Source organism: Oryzias latipes, chromosome 7 (genome assembly GCF_053564925.1).
Source record: "Oryzias latipes strain Hd-rR chromosome 7, Olatipes_Hd-rR_3.1".
NCBI classification, from domain to species: Eukaryota; Metazoa; Chordata; class Actinopteri; order Beloniformes; family Adrianichthyidae; genus Oryzias; species Oryzias latipes.
Genome location: NC_136243.1, coordinates 1580953 through 1593889, shown reverse-complemented (window position 1 = coordinate 1593889; position 12937 = coordinate 1580953). Strand labels below are relative to the sequence as shown.

Here is a 12937-nt window from a genome sequence, read left to right as displayed (position 1 = left end):
CAGCATTTGGAAACTGTAAAAGACTGGACCCTGGTATAATTTTCGTTTAGACAAGCACTGATATAAAACTACAAATTAAATAGGATAAAATTGCCAGAAAAACTCACCTTTCACAGAGAAATCCTCATGCGTCAGTCTTTAATAAGACAACAAACTTAAGGGACATGGGGTTATCCTTCATCCAAGATCCCTTATTTTTTTAATAAATGAATTTCTAAAGAATTCAGATAATGGTTGATTGTTGGAGTTTAAATAGAGTGACTCAGTCCTGCATTTATGTGACAGTGTCTGTCTCTTTTCTGTCTTCTCAGACTTCAACCAGTCGTGGTCGTCCTCCTTACTGTTGTTCTGCTACATTTTCCCGTCATTTTAATCCCTGTCTAGATCTTCAATTAAAAGCTAATTTCCCCTCCACGGTGGACTTTTGCTGTCTCTAGCAGCAATAAGTGTTTTCCTAAGTAGACCTTTTGTTTATACCTTTTACCCTGGACAGGTATCAGTCCACTCCAGGGCCGCATATATTTAAACACTCACACTTGTGGAAAAATTCCGATAAATCATTTCATAGTTGTTGCCTTGTTTGATATTTTTTACTATCTAATCAAAAAAAGATCTTTGCAATTTTTCAAAATAAAGTAAAAGGCGTTTCAATGTAACGGATTTCTCCCAAAAGGATTAGGACCATTTCAATCTAGGTGGGTGTCATGACAGGTCTGAGCCGCTAGGTGTCTGGCGAGCTCATAAGCAGAACGCTGCCGTTTCCTCGTCACTATAGAAGAAGAGGCGCCCAAACCGCACCTTCGATCAAGGTAAGCGAACAAAGACGAAGTCTGCAAAAGCTCACAGAAACTTCCTCAAGTTACTTTGTTTGGTGGTTTCTTCTGTTTGATGTGTTTTGGACTAAGCAGCGGTGGTTTCCCGCCTCCCAGCTCTGCGTTGATTTAAAAAGCACTCAGTCGCAGCTAACCGGCTAACTTTCTCTATTTGCTCAGAGAACTTCGAGCTGCTCAATGGAAGTCGGTTGAAAACTGCTTCCTGTCTGGACTGATGCAATAAAAGCACAGACCTCAGTCCCAGGCAGGAATCGCCTTTTCAGTTCCGCCGACTTTTACTGTGGTGAAGATTTCCGGTAGTGTCCGTGCTGTCCGCGTCGCACTTTACTTAACCAGGAACTTTAATCGCTAACTAGCTGGCTAAGTGATGATAGCTGGTTAAGAAGAATGTGTGCGAGGTAAGAGCTACGCAAACCAGGTTTTCTGGTTTCTTCGTGAGTCAGCGCGGTGCTGTCGTGCGTCAATCCGGGAGGTTGGTGTGTCGATCCACGTTTTTCTGGACAAACTGTTCAAGCCAAAAGCTGCGCTGATGACTTCAGCTCAGGTGGAACCAAGAGTTGGGTTTTATTTTGAACTCGGGGTGACGAGCTTCCGCTTGAGCAAGCGGGCCTGTTGTTTGTGGCGGGACTGTCCTCTAAGTTAATCGGAATCGGGAACTTGGTTGTCTGAGTCCCCGCTGGAGCCTGAGTGTCCAGCAGCATCTCGGCCAGAGACGACCACCTTTTCCTGGTGCTCCCCCTCCACGTTCCTCCCCTCCCTCGGGGGTAAGACGTCCGTCACGCAGGAGGGAAACATCCTGGAGGCTCAGTCAGTGAAACTGGAGTCTGAGGAGTTGAAGGGCCCATTATCCACTTTTCAGCTGCTAGATGGACTAGAATGTTTATTCCTCACAATAAACAAACGTGGTATTTTGATCCATTCACGCATTTGAGTTTTCCTCTATTGCTCACATTGTGACATCACAAAGTGAGGAACAGCCCCTTCCAGGAAGTGTCTGGGTCGCCAGCCCCGCCCCCAGCCCCCCCCCCCCCCCTTCTCTGTGGAGCTAGCGGTGATTGGCTAAACGCTTTCCCTGATATGCACAGCCATCTTTGCCATAGTTTGGATGTTTGTTTTTTGTGGACGAATCAGACAGGCTGCTGACGGTGGCGCCATGAAATGGGCGGGACCACGAGGAGCGAAAGGCGGAGCCTCAGAAATGGAGTCCAGCAAAAGTAACTTTCTTAAAGACGTCGTTTAGTTTGCAAAAGGTCATGTATGACGACATATGTGGATATAGTTTAGTCTGAAGTGCTTTAGCATAGCAGGACTCAGGCCCTTAGAGGGGGCTTCCCAAACCTCACGCTGGAGCATCGACCTGGCTGTCGTTTATTTGGGAAAACCGATTCAAGGCAGGGAATCATCACAGTTTGATCATCGTAAACACAGAATTACCGGGGTTCCTCTGTGCTCCTCACAAAAGTCCAAACATTTATTATGCACTTTGAGAAATATTCCTACTTCACGTTTCAGCACATTTCTGTAGATCTGAACAGTCTGAGTGAAAAAAAACCAAAGAGTTGAAGGGATGTTATGTTTCTCCATGCACACCGGCCCTCTGAGGTATTTATGCAAATCTGAAGGTTGAAAACATCTGGAATGGGGGCTTCCAGCAGCTGTTCATCAGCTTGGACACTTCAGACATGGTTTCCTTCTCACTGAAGTTTTATTTTTGACACAATGAACCTAGAATGTATGTCTGACATGTGGTCATCGTGCTGGTTCTGGTCTTGGTTTCAAAGGGATCCAGAGCCCTGCAGTCACTGACACAGGCCTCCAGCAGCTAAATCTGCTCTCGACATGTCTGCTGGTGCCATGTGGTCAAAGTGAAGCTGCCCCCTTAGTCCCATGAAGGGATGTTCATGAGCTGTGAAACTCTGACATCCCATCCAAATAGTTTGGCGTCTTACAGCTCAGAGGGCCGGAGACGGAAACGGAGCGTTAACTGTGACCGCCATCGTAACCTTACAAAGGCCTCAGTCTGGGTGGAGATGAAAATGCAAACCACAGACGAGAGCCGCAGCTTTGGACTTTGCTTCCATGAAGACGGTTTAAATCAATATCAAAATAAAAAAGGGCAACAGTATATAAAGCTGTGCAAGTGGACAGATGACAGAAATGTAGTGAGGGTGTCATGGCGGGTCTGAGTCGCTCTCTGAACTCGGTGTCCGACTCCCAAACTGATTCATAATCAGAGAGAAATGACAAATGAATGAGTCTAATTAAAGTTATGGTTTTGCAGATAAAGCATGGCAATGACCGGACAGAGCTCGTTTTCCTCCATGAGCAACCACACCAAGGAGCGGGTCACCATGGCCAAGGTGACCCTGGAGAACTTCTACAGTAACCTCATCGCTCAGCACGAGGAGAGGGAGATGAGGTGAGCTCCTTCCACCAGTCATTCCCAGCATTCTCTGCGTCTGTCAGCTGGAATGCTGGCTGTCTTTTTGAGGGGACGGCTGCAGACGTTCTCGCCTCATAAGATGAAGAAATGCTACTTCCTGTTAGGAAACGTTGTCATTCCTCCTCTGGTTCCAGTACAGAGAATGTTTGATGTCACTATATAGTTTTTCATATCAGGTAATAGTGATGTATATCACAATATAAACCTATATTTGTCTAATGTGATGTGCTCATAATAGAAATGTGTGATCATCAGCAGGTTGTTCAGGTCTAAACCTTTATTTCCATCATCCTTTAAACATAACAGATGAAGGACCGCGATTAAAGCAAAAGCTTTCCAAGAGAACATCAGGAAAACAGAATGTTAAACTGTTTGAGCTGTTCCATTTAAAAACAAAACATTTACTCTACAAATAATTTAATTTTTTTTTTAGTTTTACAGAACAAACATTTTTGTCAACATCCTGTGAATAATGTAGGAACTAAAAGCAAAGTCTCAGAGTTTGTCCTGGTAGTCAGACTGTTGCTGCTGTTCAGGTCTGATCGTTGTTGTTTTTGCTGGAGAATCCTGGTTTCCTTCAGTGACATTGAACATGATTGGTGGATCTGCTTCAGCTGATAAAACAGGTTAATGCTGTTTCCAGTTTTAGAAGGAAGATGACTTCTGCACCATTTGCTGTAAGTTACTCTGTTTTATGTCAGATTTTAAATAACTGTAATAACTCCACACAGAGGCTGAAATAAAAGTTTTGAGTCACCGACCATGTTGGCCGTCTGATTGGATAACATCTACCAGCTAAACATATTTTTTTACTGGTCAAATGATAACATTATTCACACAGAAATACCTTCAGAATTTTCTTTAGGAAAAAATGTAATTGCATAAAAATAATTTATAACTGGTTTGAACACGTCTCTAACGACTTGACTTTGAAAATGAGGCCTAAAAAAGCATTTTAAAAAGTCTTAAATTTTGATATGTTGCTCTTAACAATAGTGCAGATCAAATCTTTTATGATGTTTCTGGTCTAAAGTTTTTTTTTTTCAACCATGATTTTGTAAGTAAAGTGCGTAATGCAGCATCATGCTGGATGCCTACCGCTGATTTAAAAAAAGAGAAGAAGACAAAGCTGTGAGGCTGGGAACTGGAGTCAAGCACACATGACTCCTTCACTGTCCTCTCTACAATGGCTCCCAGGCCACTTTAGAGTTGATTTAGACTTTTTACTTCCCTTTTTTTAAAGTCTTGCATTGACAAACTCCTGCAAACATTTTTGGCCTTTTCACCCCCTGAGGTCCATCAACCAAAAAGCTTTACAAATCCCAAAAGGTTGCACTAAAACCGGAGAAGACCTCACCTTTCAAGCTGTGGCTGCTCGCTCTGGAACGACCTCCCGCTGGCATTTAGACACATCGATGTCTTTGTAGTAATTATAAGGAACTAAGCAACCTCTGGCTGTGTTCAGCATCTGTAAACCGTGTGACTCATGCCAGACAAGTGTGATGAAGGTATTAAGAGGGAAGATCAGGTCTGTAGACAAAACGGGGCAGCAGACCTGATGATCCGTGTGTTTGTAGGCAGCAGAAGCTGGAGAAGGTGATGGACCAGGAGGGCCTGGCTGACGAGGAGGTGAGGCGCTGCAGCATCTGCCAATGAGCAGAAGGATCGACCTGTTCGGTGACGCTTCTTCTTTTCAAATGAAAATCTTCTGCTTCTGTGTGCAGAAACGTATCCGTCGCTCCGAACATGCCAGGAAAGAGACCGACTTTCTGCGTCTGAAGCGAACTCGACTGGGTCTGGAAGACTTTGAGTCCCTGAAGGTGATTGGCCGAGGAGCATTTGGAGAGGTAAGGGGGGGTCGTTCTCTATTTTTCCATCAGGGCCACAAAGAGGCAAACATGGTAACACAGAGTCCCAGTGTGACCTTTACAGTCCTGGAGTTAGTTGATCTTTTTAAACTCAGTAACTCGGATCAAACCGTTTGAAGTTTTGATTCTTTTGTTTGGCCCTTCTGTTTCTGTGTTTTCCTGTGTTTCCTCTGGCCTGGCCTGGCCTGGGATGTTCATACTGACTGCTGTCCTTCCAGGTCCGCCTGGTACAGAAGAAAGACACGGGCCATGTCTACGCCATGAAAATCCTTCGCAAAGCTGACATGCTGGAGAAGGAGCAGGTGAGACCTCAGTGTTCCTGCTGTGGAAAGCTGCTCCTCATCTGCTGAAAGTGGTTCATCCGTTTGTCCATCGTTATCCCGCTTTATGCTAGTTTGTCTCACGTTTATTCCTCCTTGAACTTGGTTCGTCTGTGTCTGTAGGTCGGTCACATTCGTGCTGAGAGGGACATCTTGGTGGAGGCAGACAGCCTGTGGGTGGTCAAGATGTTCTACAGCTTCCAGGACAAGATGAACCTGTACCTCATCATGGAGTTTCTTCCTGGAGGTGAGTCCAGGAGTTTGTCTGCAGCTGTTTTTCATCAGACCTGGACTGTGGTGGAAAAGCTGTCAGGGTGTTGATTGTCATGTTCTCTGAAGGGGACATGATGACCCTGCTGATGAAGAAGGACACTCTAACAGAAGAGGCCACTCAGTTCTACATTGCAGAGACGGTGCTGGCCATCGACTCTATTCATACGCTGGGCTTCATCCACAGAGACATCAAACCAGACAACCTGCTGCTGGATGCCAGGGTGAGTGTCCTCTTCCTCATCCTCCTCCTCCTCCTGCAGGGTCAAAGAGTGGAAGTTTCAGGAGACGTGGACAAATGCACGATGCGACTTTTTGCCAATGTTCAAACCCTTGTTTGAATGTGTCCCTAAACCTAATGAGACGAAGGAAAGGTCACTGCAGTTCAGCTCAGGTAACCAGTGAAAAGGCTTTGTTTGTACCTCAGCCGTTTCCTGTCCTACACTCCAGTCCTTCAAATGGCTGGAACCCAGCCCTGGTTCTGGTTCTTGGAATAGTGAAAGGCTGATGTATAACAGGAGCTGAAGAGAACAGAGGAGGAGAGTTTTGTTTTACACAGTGAGAGATGAATGAATTTACCAGGTTTAGAGTTTGAAGTCTGCTTCAGGTGCTCTGTGTTCATCCTGGTCTTACAGACAAAGCAGATTTCCCTCCAGGACCTGCAGCTGCCCAGTTCTTTGTGTTCACACTCGGGCCAATCCAAGCTACTGAACTCATGCAGTATCTGTTTGCTTGGTGTCTCCAGGGTCACGTGAAGCTGTCAGACTTCGGTCTGTGCACGGGATTGAAGAAGGCTCACTGCACGGACTTCTACAAGAACCTGAACCACAGCCTGCCCAGCGACTTCAGCAAGCAGAGTCAGCAAACACCTTTCTCTATAACGTCTGTGGGGGTTTCTGCTCTGAGAACAGTCTCAGGCTGGTTCAAGCTCCAGGAGCTGCAGACCTCGTGTTGTCTGGCTGTCGACAGCTCCTCCCATACGTTTTTGATTTGGCGTCTTGGTGAAGAGGCGGAGCTGCACCTGTGAGAACCAGGTGCTGATCAACCCAAATCTGGGACGAGCTGTTGTCTGGCAGCCATGAAGTCTGCTTCTCAAAGAGGATGAAGCAGCCTTCCTTCACCCCTCTCCCTCACTGTCTGTCCGAGCTTATGCAGGAACGCGTGGGGGTCAAAGTTACACAATGAAAGAAACGACACGAGAAAAGCTGTGGCGAGTTATCGGCTGAAGTTTCGGCTTCATGACAGGCGTCAGCAGTGAGGACATGAACAGTGACTGTGTGCAGTCTTATGGCTTTTTTTCCTGTCACTTTCACTCCTGACCCCCCCACCCCGGCTGCTGGGGATGCGCTGACGTCTGCTTCAGGTAGAGCTAAGGGGACCTGCCTTGTTAAAGCAGGTTATCAAGTGTCATGGAAAATCCTGCTTCTGTAGGCCGGTGGGGTCAGTTTGTAGGCTAACAGAGGAAGTGTCTGTCTGGATGGAAACATTTATGGTTTTCCTGAAAGCCACGCATAACCAACTATTAAAAGCCCTTTCTGGGATCATTACTTTCTGTCAACAAGTCAGAATAAATAATATTCCTTTGAATGAAATAAAAAATACCCCTGCCCAGGATAAGTGAGGGTCCCAGAATAGCGTTGTAAATATGGCCACCGGAGAAATCCAGAGGAGTAAAACTTGGTTTCATTCATCAATAAAACAGTCACAAAGGTAGCCTCTCTGGGGGCTGCAGCTCCTTTCTGGGGGCTGCAGCTCCTCTCTGGGGGCTGCAGCTCTTCTGGGGGCTGCAGCTCCTCTCTGGGGGCTGCAGCTCCTCTCTGGGGGCTGCAGCTCCTTTCTGGGGGCTGCAGCTCCTTTCTGGGGGCTGCAGCTCCTTTCTGGGGGCTGCAGCTCCTCTCTGGGGGCTGCAGCTCTTCTGGGGGCTGCAGCTCCTCTCTGGGCTGCACTGTGAGCTGCACGTCTGTTTCTTTGCCAGTGCTAATGGAAAAAGGTCATTCTCTTGTCTTCTGCTGCAGCTTGGCATTTCTATGCTTTACATTTTAAAAGTAACTCTCATGGTGAAATCCACAAAGTAGGATTAAAGATGTTGAAGGCATTTTCTGGTCTTTTCTGAGACAGACATGAACATTCTCAAAATGTTCTCTCGTTTACACTCTCAAAGTTTAAACCTTCAGAGAAAAATAGGTCCAGTAAAAGATCTGATCGTGATTTAGGATGACAGACCACAGCAGAGATTGATTGACAGCCAAACAGAAGACAGAACAGGGTGTTGTTCAGGGGCCAGGCTAAATGTGGAGGTGGTCTGAATCTGGCCTGCGGGCCACAGTTTGGGGGCCAGTGCTTTAGAGCAGAGGTGGGGTATTCTGTGGCCTTCCAGCAGGGGGCAGTAGTCTCTAACCTGCCTTCTTTTCACAGCCTTTCAGAACATGAACTCCAAGAGGAAGGCAGAGACGTGGAAGAGGAACAGGAGGCAGCTGGTAGGTGTGGATGCATGCAGCATCAGTGAAGATTATGTTGACATTCAGGCCTGAATGTCCCTCAAATGCAGCATCACCACCAAAGTGTCCAGAAAAATCCATTCAGATGGAGGCTGATAATTCCTGCTGATGTGGTGACCCCTGAAGGGAGCAGCTGACGGGCAGAGAGTTTTCATGTCTGACCTGATTTCCCACATTGTGTTAGGAGCATCTGCTGTTTAACTGCTTTCCTCTAAAGCTTGTTAATGCTCCCGTTTCAGTTGCCATTTGGGTTCCTCGTGCCCACCGCTCTGATTGGACAAAGTGGGAGGGCTCCCTCTGTTTTAACTCTATGCTCTGAGCCTGAACCCTGTAGACCTGAAGGGAGCATTGCCCATTTTAGACAATCCAATGATGTAGTTTACGGATCTTGATCCATTGTTTTACTGAGACTACATCAGTGTGGGAACACTAGAGCTGTCGGTGGTTTGATGCTCTGCAGCTTCAGCAGAAACATCCTACAGCTTCTCTCTGCTCCTCTTCAGGCTTTCTCCACAGTGGGAACTCCAGACTACATCGCTCCAGAGGTCTTCATGCAGACCGGCTACAACAAGCTGTGTGACTGGTGGAGTCTGGGTGTCATCATGTACGAGATGCTGATCGGTGAGCAGAGACGCCAGCCGTCAGCCTCCTCCCCCAGCGCAGCGGGATGAATGCTCCTGTCTTTGCAGGTTACCCTCCGTTTTGCTCAGAGACGCCTCAGGAGACCTACAGGAAGGTGATGAACTGGAGAGAGACGCTCACCTTCCCCCCAGAAGTCCCAATCTCAGAGAAGGCCAAAGACCTCATCCTCAGGCAGGAGCACACCCTCACTCCTAACTCTGCAGATGCATTCACAAGACTCTGATCAGTGCTGGACAAACCAAACTATTCCAACAGAAATGTCTTTTTCCCTGAGCTCCTTGTTTTGGAGAAACATTAAATACAGAGATTTGATCTGGTTTTTAAACCGGATTCTTGAGATTTAGCGTAGATGTTACCAGCAACACCTTCATATCACTCTCTCTTAGACCCAACTCTGACCACATTCACAATCAAAATAAATCAGCTGATTCTGACACAGGGGTGGGGAAGTGGCTGTGCATACATCTTCTTCTACGTAAAGCCGATATGCAACAGTTGATGGCTTCGTCTTCTTCTCTGTGGCGTGGTGGATATGAACGCCAAGATGCAGCTGCTGCTGGATCTCTGTTCCATCCCTGAAGATGTCCTGGAGTCACATTTCCTCTGCTTGTTGCAGGTTCTGCTGTGAAGAGGAGCACCGGATTGGAGCTGCAGGCGTGTTGGAGATTAAGTCCAACCCTTTCTTTGAGGGGGTGGACTACGACCACATCAGGTGAGGTTGGGCGTCCACAGAGAATCATGACATCCTGCTTGACAAACTGGAAGTGTATGGGATAAGAGGACTAGCGCTAACTTGGGTCAAAAGCTATTTAACTGGAAGAAAACAATTAGTCAAGATTGATGAATATACATCAGAAATCATAGAGATAAGTTGTGGTGTCCCACAAGGATCAGTTCTGGGCCCGCTGATATTCAATATTTACATAAATGATATATTCAACGTAAATATATAAGATCTAAAAGCTTAGGAAACTCATTATTTGCTGATGACACAAATATATTCTATTCTACGGACAGTCATAGGGAACTTATCAATAACTATTTTTATTTAACCAAAATAAATAAATGTAGACACATATTAGAATACAACAGTAGACATTTATTGTAGTGCTCCTTAATAAGACCATATTTGACCTACTGTATAGAAAATTGTGGGAATAATTCTCAGTTCACTTCAAAAACGAGTCGTCAGTATTGTTCATAAAGCCGATATCTTGATCATACAACCCATTTATTTGATCAATCCAGACTTTTAAACCTGTATGATTTGGTTGATTTTTACAGTGCACAGCTTCTGTTCAGAGGAAAATCGTTACCATTCAATATCCAATGATATGATGATGATAAAATGAAGGAGGAACAAACTGAGGGGATGTAGGAATGTTGGGATATAAACTGGTTTCTTTACTGATCATCATATTTAATTAAGCAAATGTGACTTCTGTGGCTGTTTTTTTCTTCTTTTTTTCTAATTGAAACATTTTTTAATCGAAAAATTGAAACATTGAAACAAACTCAATCAATCAAACACTACAGTAGTGGAGGAGCAGATGTTAGATGGCCGTTCCTCTGGAGCCACCGGCCAGATGACATTTAAACATTTAAAAAAGGACATTGGGGGGAGCAGAGGCTCCTCTGAGGGTCTCCTCCTCTGAGGGTCTCCTCCTCTGAGGGTCTCCTCCTCTGAGGGTCTCCTCCTCTGAGGGTCTCCTCCTCTGAGGTTGTCTTCCTCTGAGGGTCTCCTCCTCTGAGGGTCTCCTCCTCTGAGGGTCTCCTCCTCTGAGGGTCTCCTCCTCTGAGGGTCTCCTCCTCTGAGGTTGTCTTCCTCTGAGGGTCTCCTCCTCTGAGGGTCTCCTCCTCTGAGGTTGTCTTCCTCTGAGGTTGTCCTCCTCTGAGGGTCTCCTCCTCTGAGGTTGTCCTCCTCTGAGGGTCTCCTCCTCTGAGGTTGTCTTCCTCTGAGGGTCTCCTCCTCTGAGGGTCTCCTCCTCTGAGGTTGTCTTCCTCTGAGGGTCTCCTCCTCTGAGGTTGTCTTCCTCTGAGGTTGTCTTCCTCTGAGGGTCTCCTCCTCTGAGGGTCTCCTCCTCTGAGGTTGTCTTCCTCTGAGGTTGTCCTCCTCTGAGGGTCTCCTCCTCTGAGGTTGTCCTCCTCTGAGGGTCTCCTCCTCTGAGGGTCTCCTCCTCTGAGGTTGTCTTCCTCTGAGGGTCTCCTCCTCTGAGGTTGTCTTCCTCTGAGGTTGTCCTCCTCTGAGGGTCTCCTCCTCTGAGGGTCTCTTCCTCTGAGGGTCTCCTCCTCTGAGGTTGTCTTCCTCTGAGGTTGTCCTCCTCTGAGGTTGTCCTCCTCTGAGGGTCTCCTCCTCTGAGGTTGTCCTCCTCTGAGGGTCTCCTCCTCTGAGGGTCTCCTCCTCTGAGGTTGTCTTCCTCTGAGGTTGTCCTCCTCTGAGGTTGTCCTCCTCTGAGGGTCTCCTCCTCTGAGGGTCTCCTCCTCTGAGGTTGTCTTCCTCTGAGGGTCTCCTCCTCTGAGGTTGTCCTCCTCTGAGGTTGTCCTCCTCTGAGGGTCTCCTCCTCTGAGGTTGTCTTCCTCTGAGGGTCTCCTCCTCTGAGGTTGTCCTCCTCTGAGGGTCTCCTCCTCTGAGGTTGTCTTCCTCTGAGGTTGTCCTCCTCTGAGGGTCTCCTTTCTATCCTCTGAGGTTCCACTCTGCTTTCAGAGAAAGGCCTGCAGCCATTCCCATCAACATCAAAAGCATCGATGACACCTCCAACTTTGACGAGTTCCCAGACTCGGACATCCTCACCCCTACAGGTACCCCTCCCCCCTCCAGGGGAGTGAATGCTGGTGTTGGTGGTAGGACTGTGCTTCAGCTCTGGTTCTGTCTTGCAGCCTCTCCGGTTTCTAATCACAGCGAGGCTGACCTGAAGAACAAGGACTGGGTCTTCATCAACTACACCTACAAGCGCTTCGAGGGCCTGACGGCGCGGGGGGCCATTCCGTCCTACATGAAGTCTGGGAAGAGATAAGCTCCTGCCCCCCCCATCACCACCACTGACCCTGTGTTGGCCCTCTTTCTGTGGGTTTTGCCCCCCAGCACCAGCATCCCGACATTCCCCCTTAAGCAGCAGCTCTGCTGGACCCTTGAGGGGCTGTGCTTCTGCCCTGTGGGCCAAAGCGGGTCAGAAGGACCCACCAAAGAGCCGACCTCTGCCCGCTTCAGGAAAACGACTCTACTTCTAGAACTTTTGCACACTTTGCCCTTTGAAAGTATGAAAGTAGGATTCCGTCTTCATGGCGACCCACTCAGCACCTTGATGGGAGTCGGGCCGGCTCGCTGGACTCTCTTTGGTTTTAGGTTTTAAAGCAGCTTTTATTCCAAAAGATGGCCGTTTTTGCTTTCTATTGTGATGTTCTGTTTCTGAAGCTTTTGAGTGGCAGTTGCTTCTTAAACCTCTTCACACAAACGTCTTGAATCTCTGCTTCTACGGCCCAGGGGTTGGGGTCAACAGTGTCCCACTTGTGGACTCCAAGGCTTCTGTTCTGTTACCTTTGTTCCACAGAAACACTTTTTTTTACAGGAAAAGGACTTTAAAGCATGAGACTTACCTGGGAGCAACGAACACACCATCCAGAATGCTGTCTTTATTATCACCAGCTAAAAATGAAGCAGGTTTTCTGCCCGGCAACAGCAAATTTCTGTTTTTCTTTTTCTTCAAAAGGTTTTAACTTTAAACATAATTTTAATTTCTAATTTTAATGTGTGTTTGTGTGTGTTGGGGGGGGGGGGGGTGATTTTATTTAAACCGCTGCTGCAGTGCACACCTCTGTAATGTTTCTGCTGTTTGACAATGAAGAACTCTGCACTTAAAGCGTGCTCTCCTCACTCACGTGCATGTCCCATGTGTGGGCGTGGAGTGGCTGCCCCTCCTGGCCGTCCCAGTGCGGGGGGGGCATTTATTCTGTTGACTTGTTTGGAATCTCAAACTAACTTCTTCTCTGAGTCTAAAACACTCAGAGCATCACGGATGAACTTTGACAAAGTGATTAACCCCTGTGCTATCCTAGGCACTTTAAC

General features: G+C 47.1%; 1 protein-coding gene across 3 annotated transcripts; it reads left to right on the top strand.

The window, feature by feature from the left end:
- The first annotated feature begins 679 nt into the window (after nucleotides 1–679).
- On the top strand, nucleotides 680–12731 carry stk38a (serine/threonine kinase 38a). 3 transcript variants are annotated; one of them, XM_011477684.4, is made up of 14 exons: nucleotides 680–809; nucleotides 3115–3252; nucleotides 4854–4905; nucleotides 5001–5123; nucleotides 5363–5446; nucleotides 5588–5711; nucleotides 5804–5958; nucleotides 6480–6591; nucleotides 8150–8211; nucleotides 8736–8853; nucleotides 8922–9045; nucleotides 9491–9586; nucleotides 11579–11673; nucleotides 11752–12731. In XM_011477684.4, the coding sequence occupies exons 2-14, from the start codon at nucleotides 3122–3124 to the stop codon at nucleotides 11886–11888; spliced, it is 1413 nt and encodes a 470-aa protein (XP_011475986.1). In that variant the 5' UTR covers nucleotides 680–809; nucleotides 3115–3121; the 3' UTR covers nucleotides 11889–12731. The 3 variants fall into 3 exon arrangements, with proteins under 3 accessions (XP_011475986.1, XP_078806141.1, XP_020560602.1); XM_078950015.1 differs by having other exon boundaries at nucleotides 807–2047; XM_020704943.3 differs by lacking the exon at nucleotides 680–809 and adding an exon at nucleotides 1096–1231.
- Nucleotides 12732–12937: the final 206 nt, after the last annotated feature.

Bases quoted from the DNA above. Each gene is read 5' to 3' on its own strand.
- stk38a (XM_011477684.4), top strand. From the start codon at position 3,122: ATGGCAATGACCGGACAGAGCTCGTTTTCCTCCATGAGCAACCACACC. The intron at 3,253-4,853 runs GTGAGCTCCTTC...GTGTGTTTGTAG, and splicing joins CACGAGGAGAGGGAGATGAG to GCAGCAGAAGCTGGAGAAGG. The intron at 5,712-5,803 runs GTGAGTCCAGGA...TGTTCTCTGAAG, and splicing joins CATGGAGTTTCTTCCTGGAG to GGGACATGATGACCCTGCTG.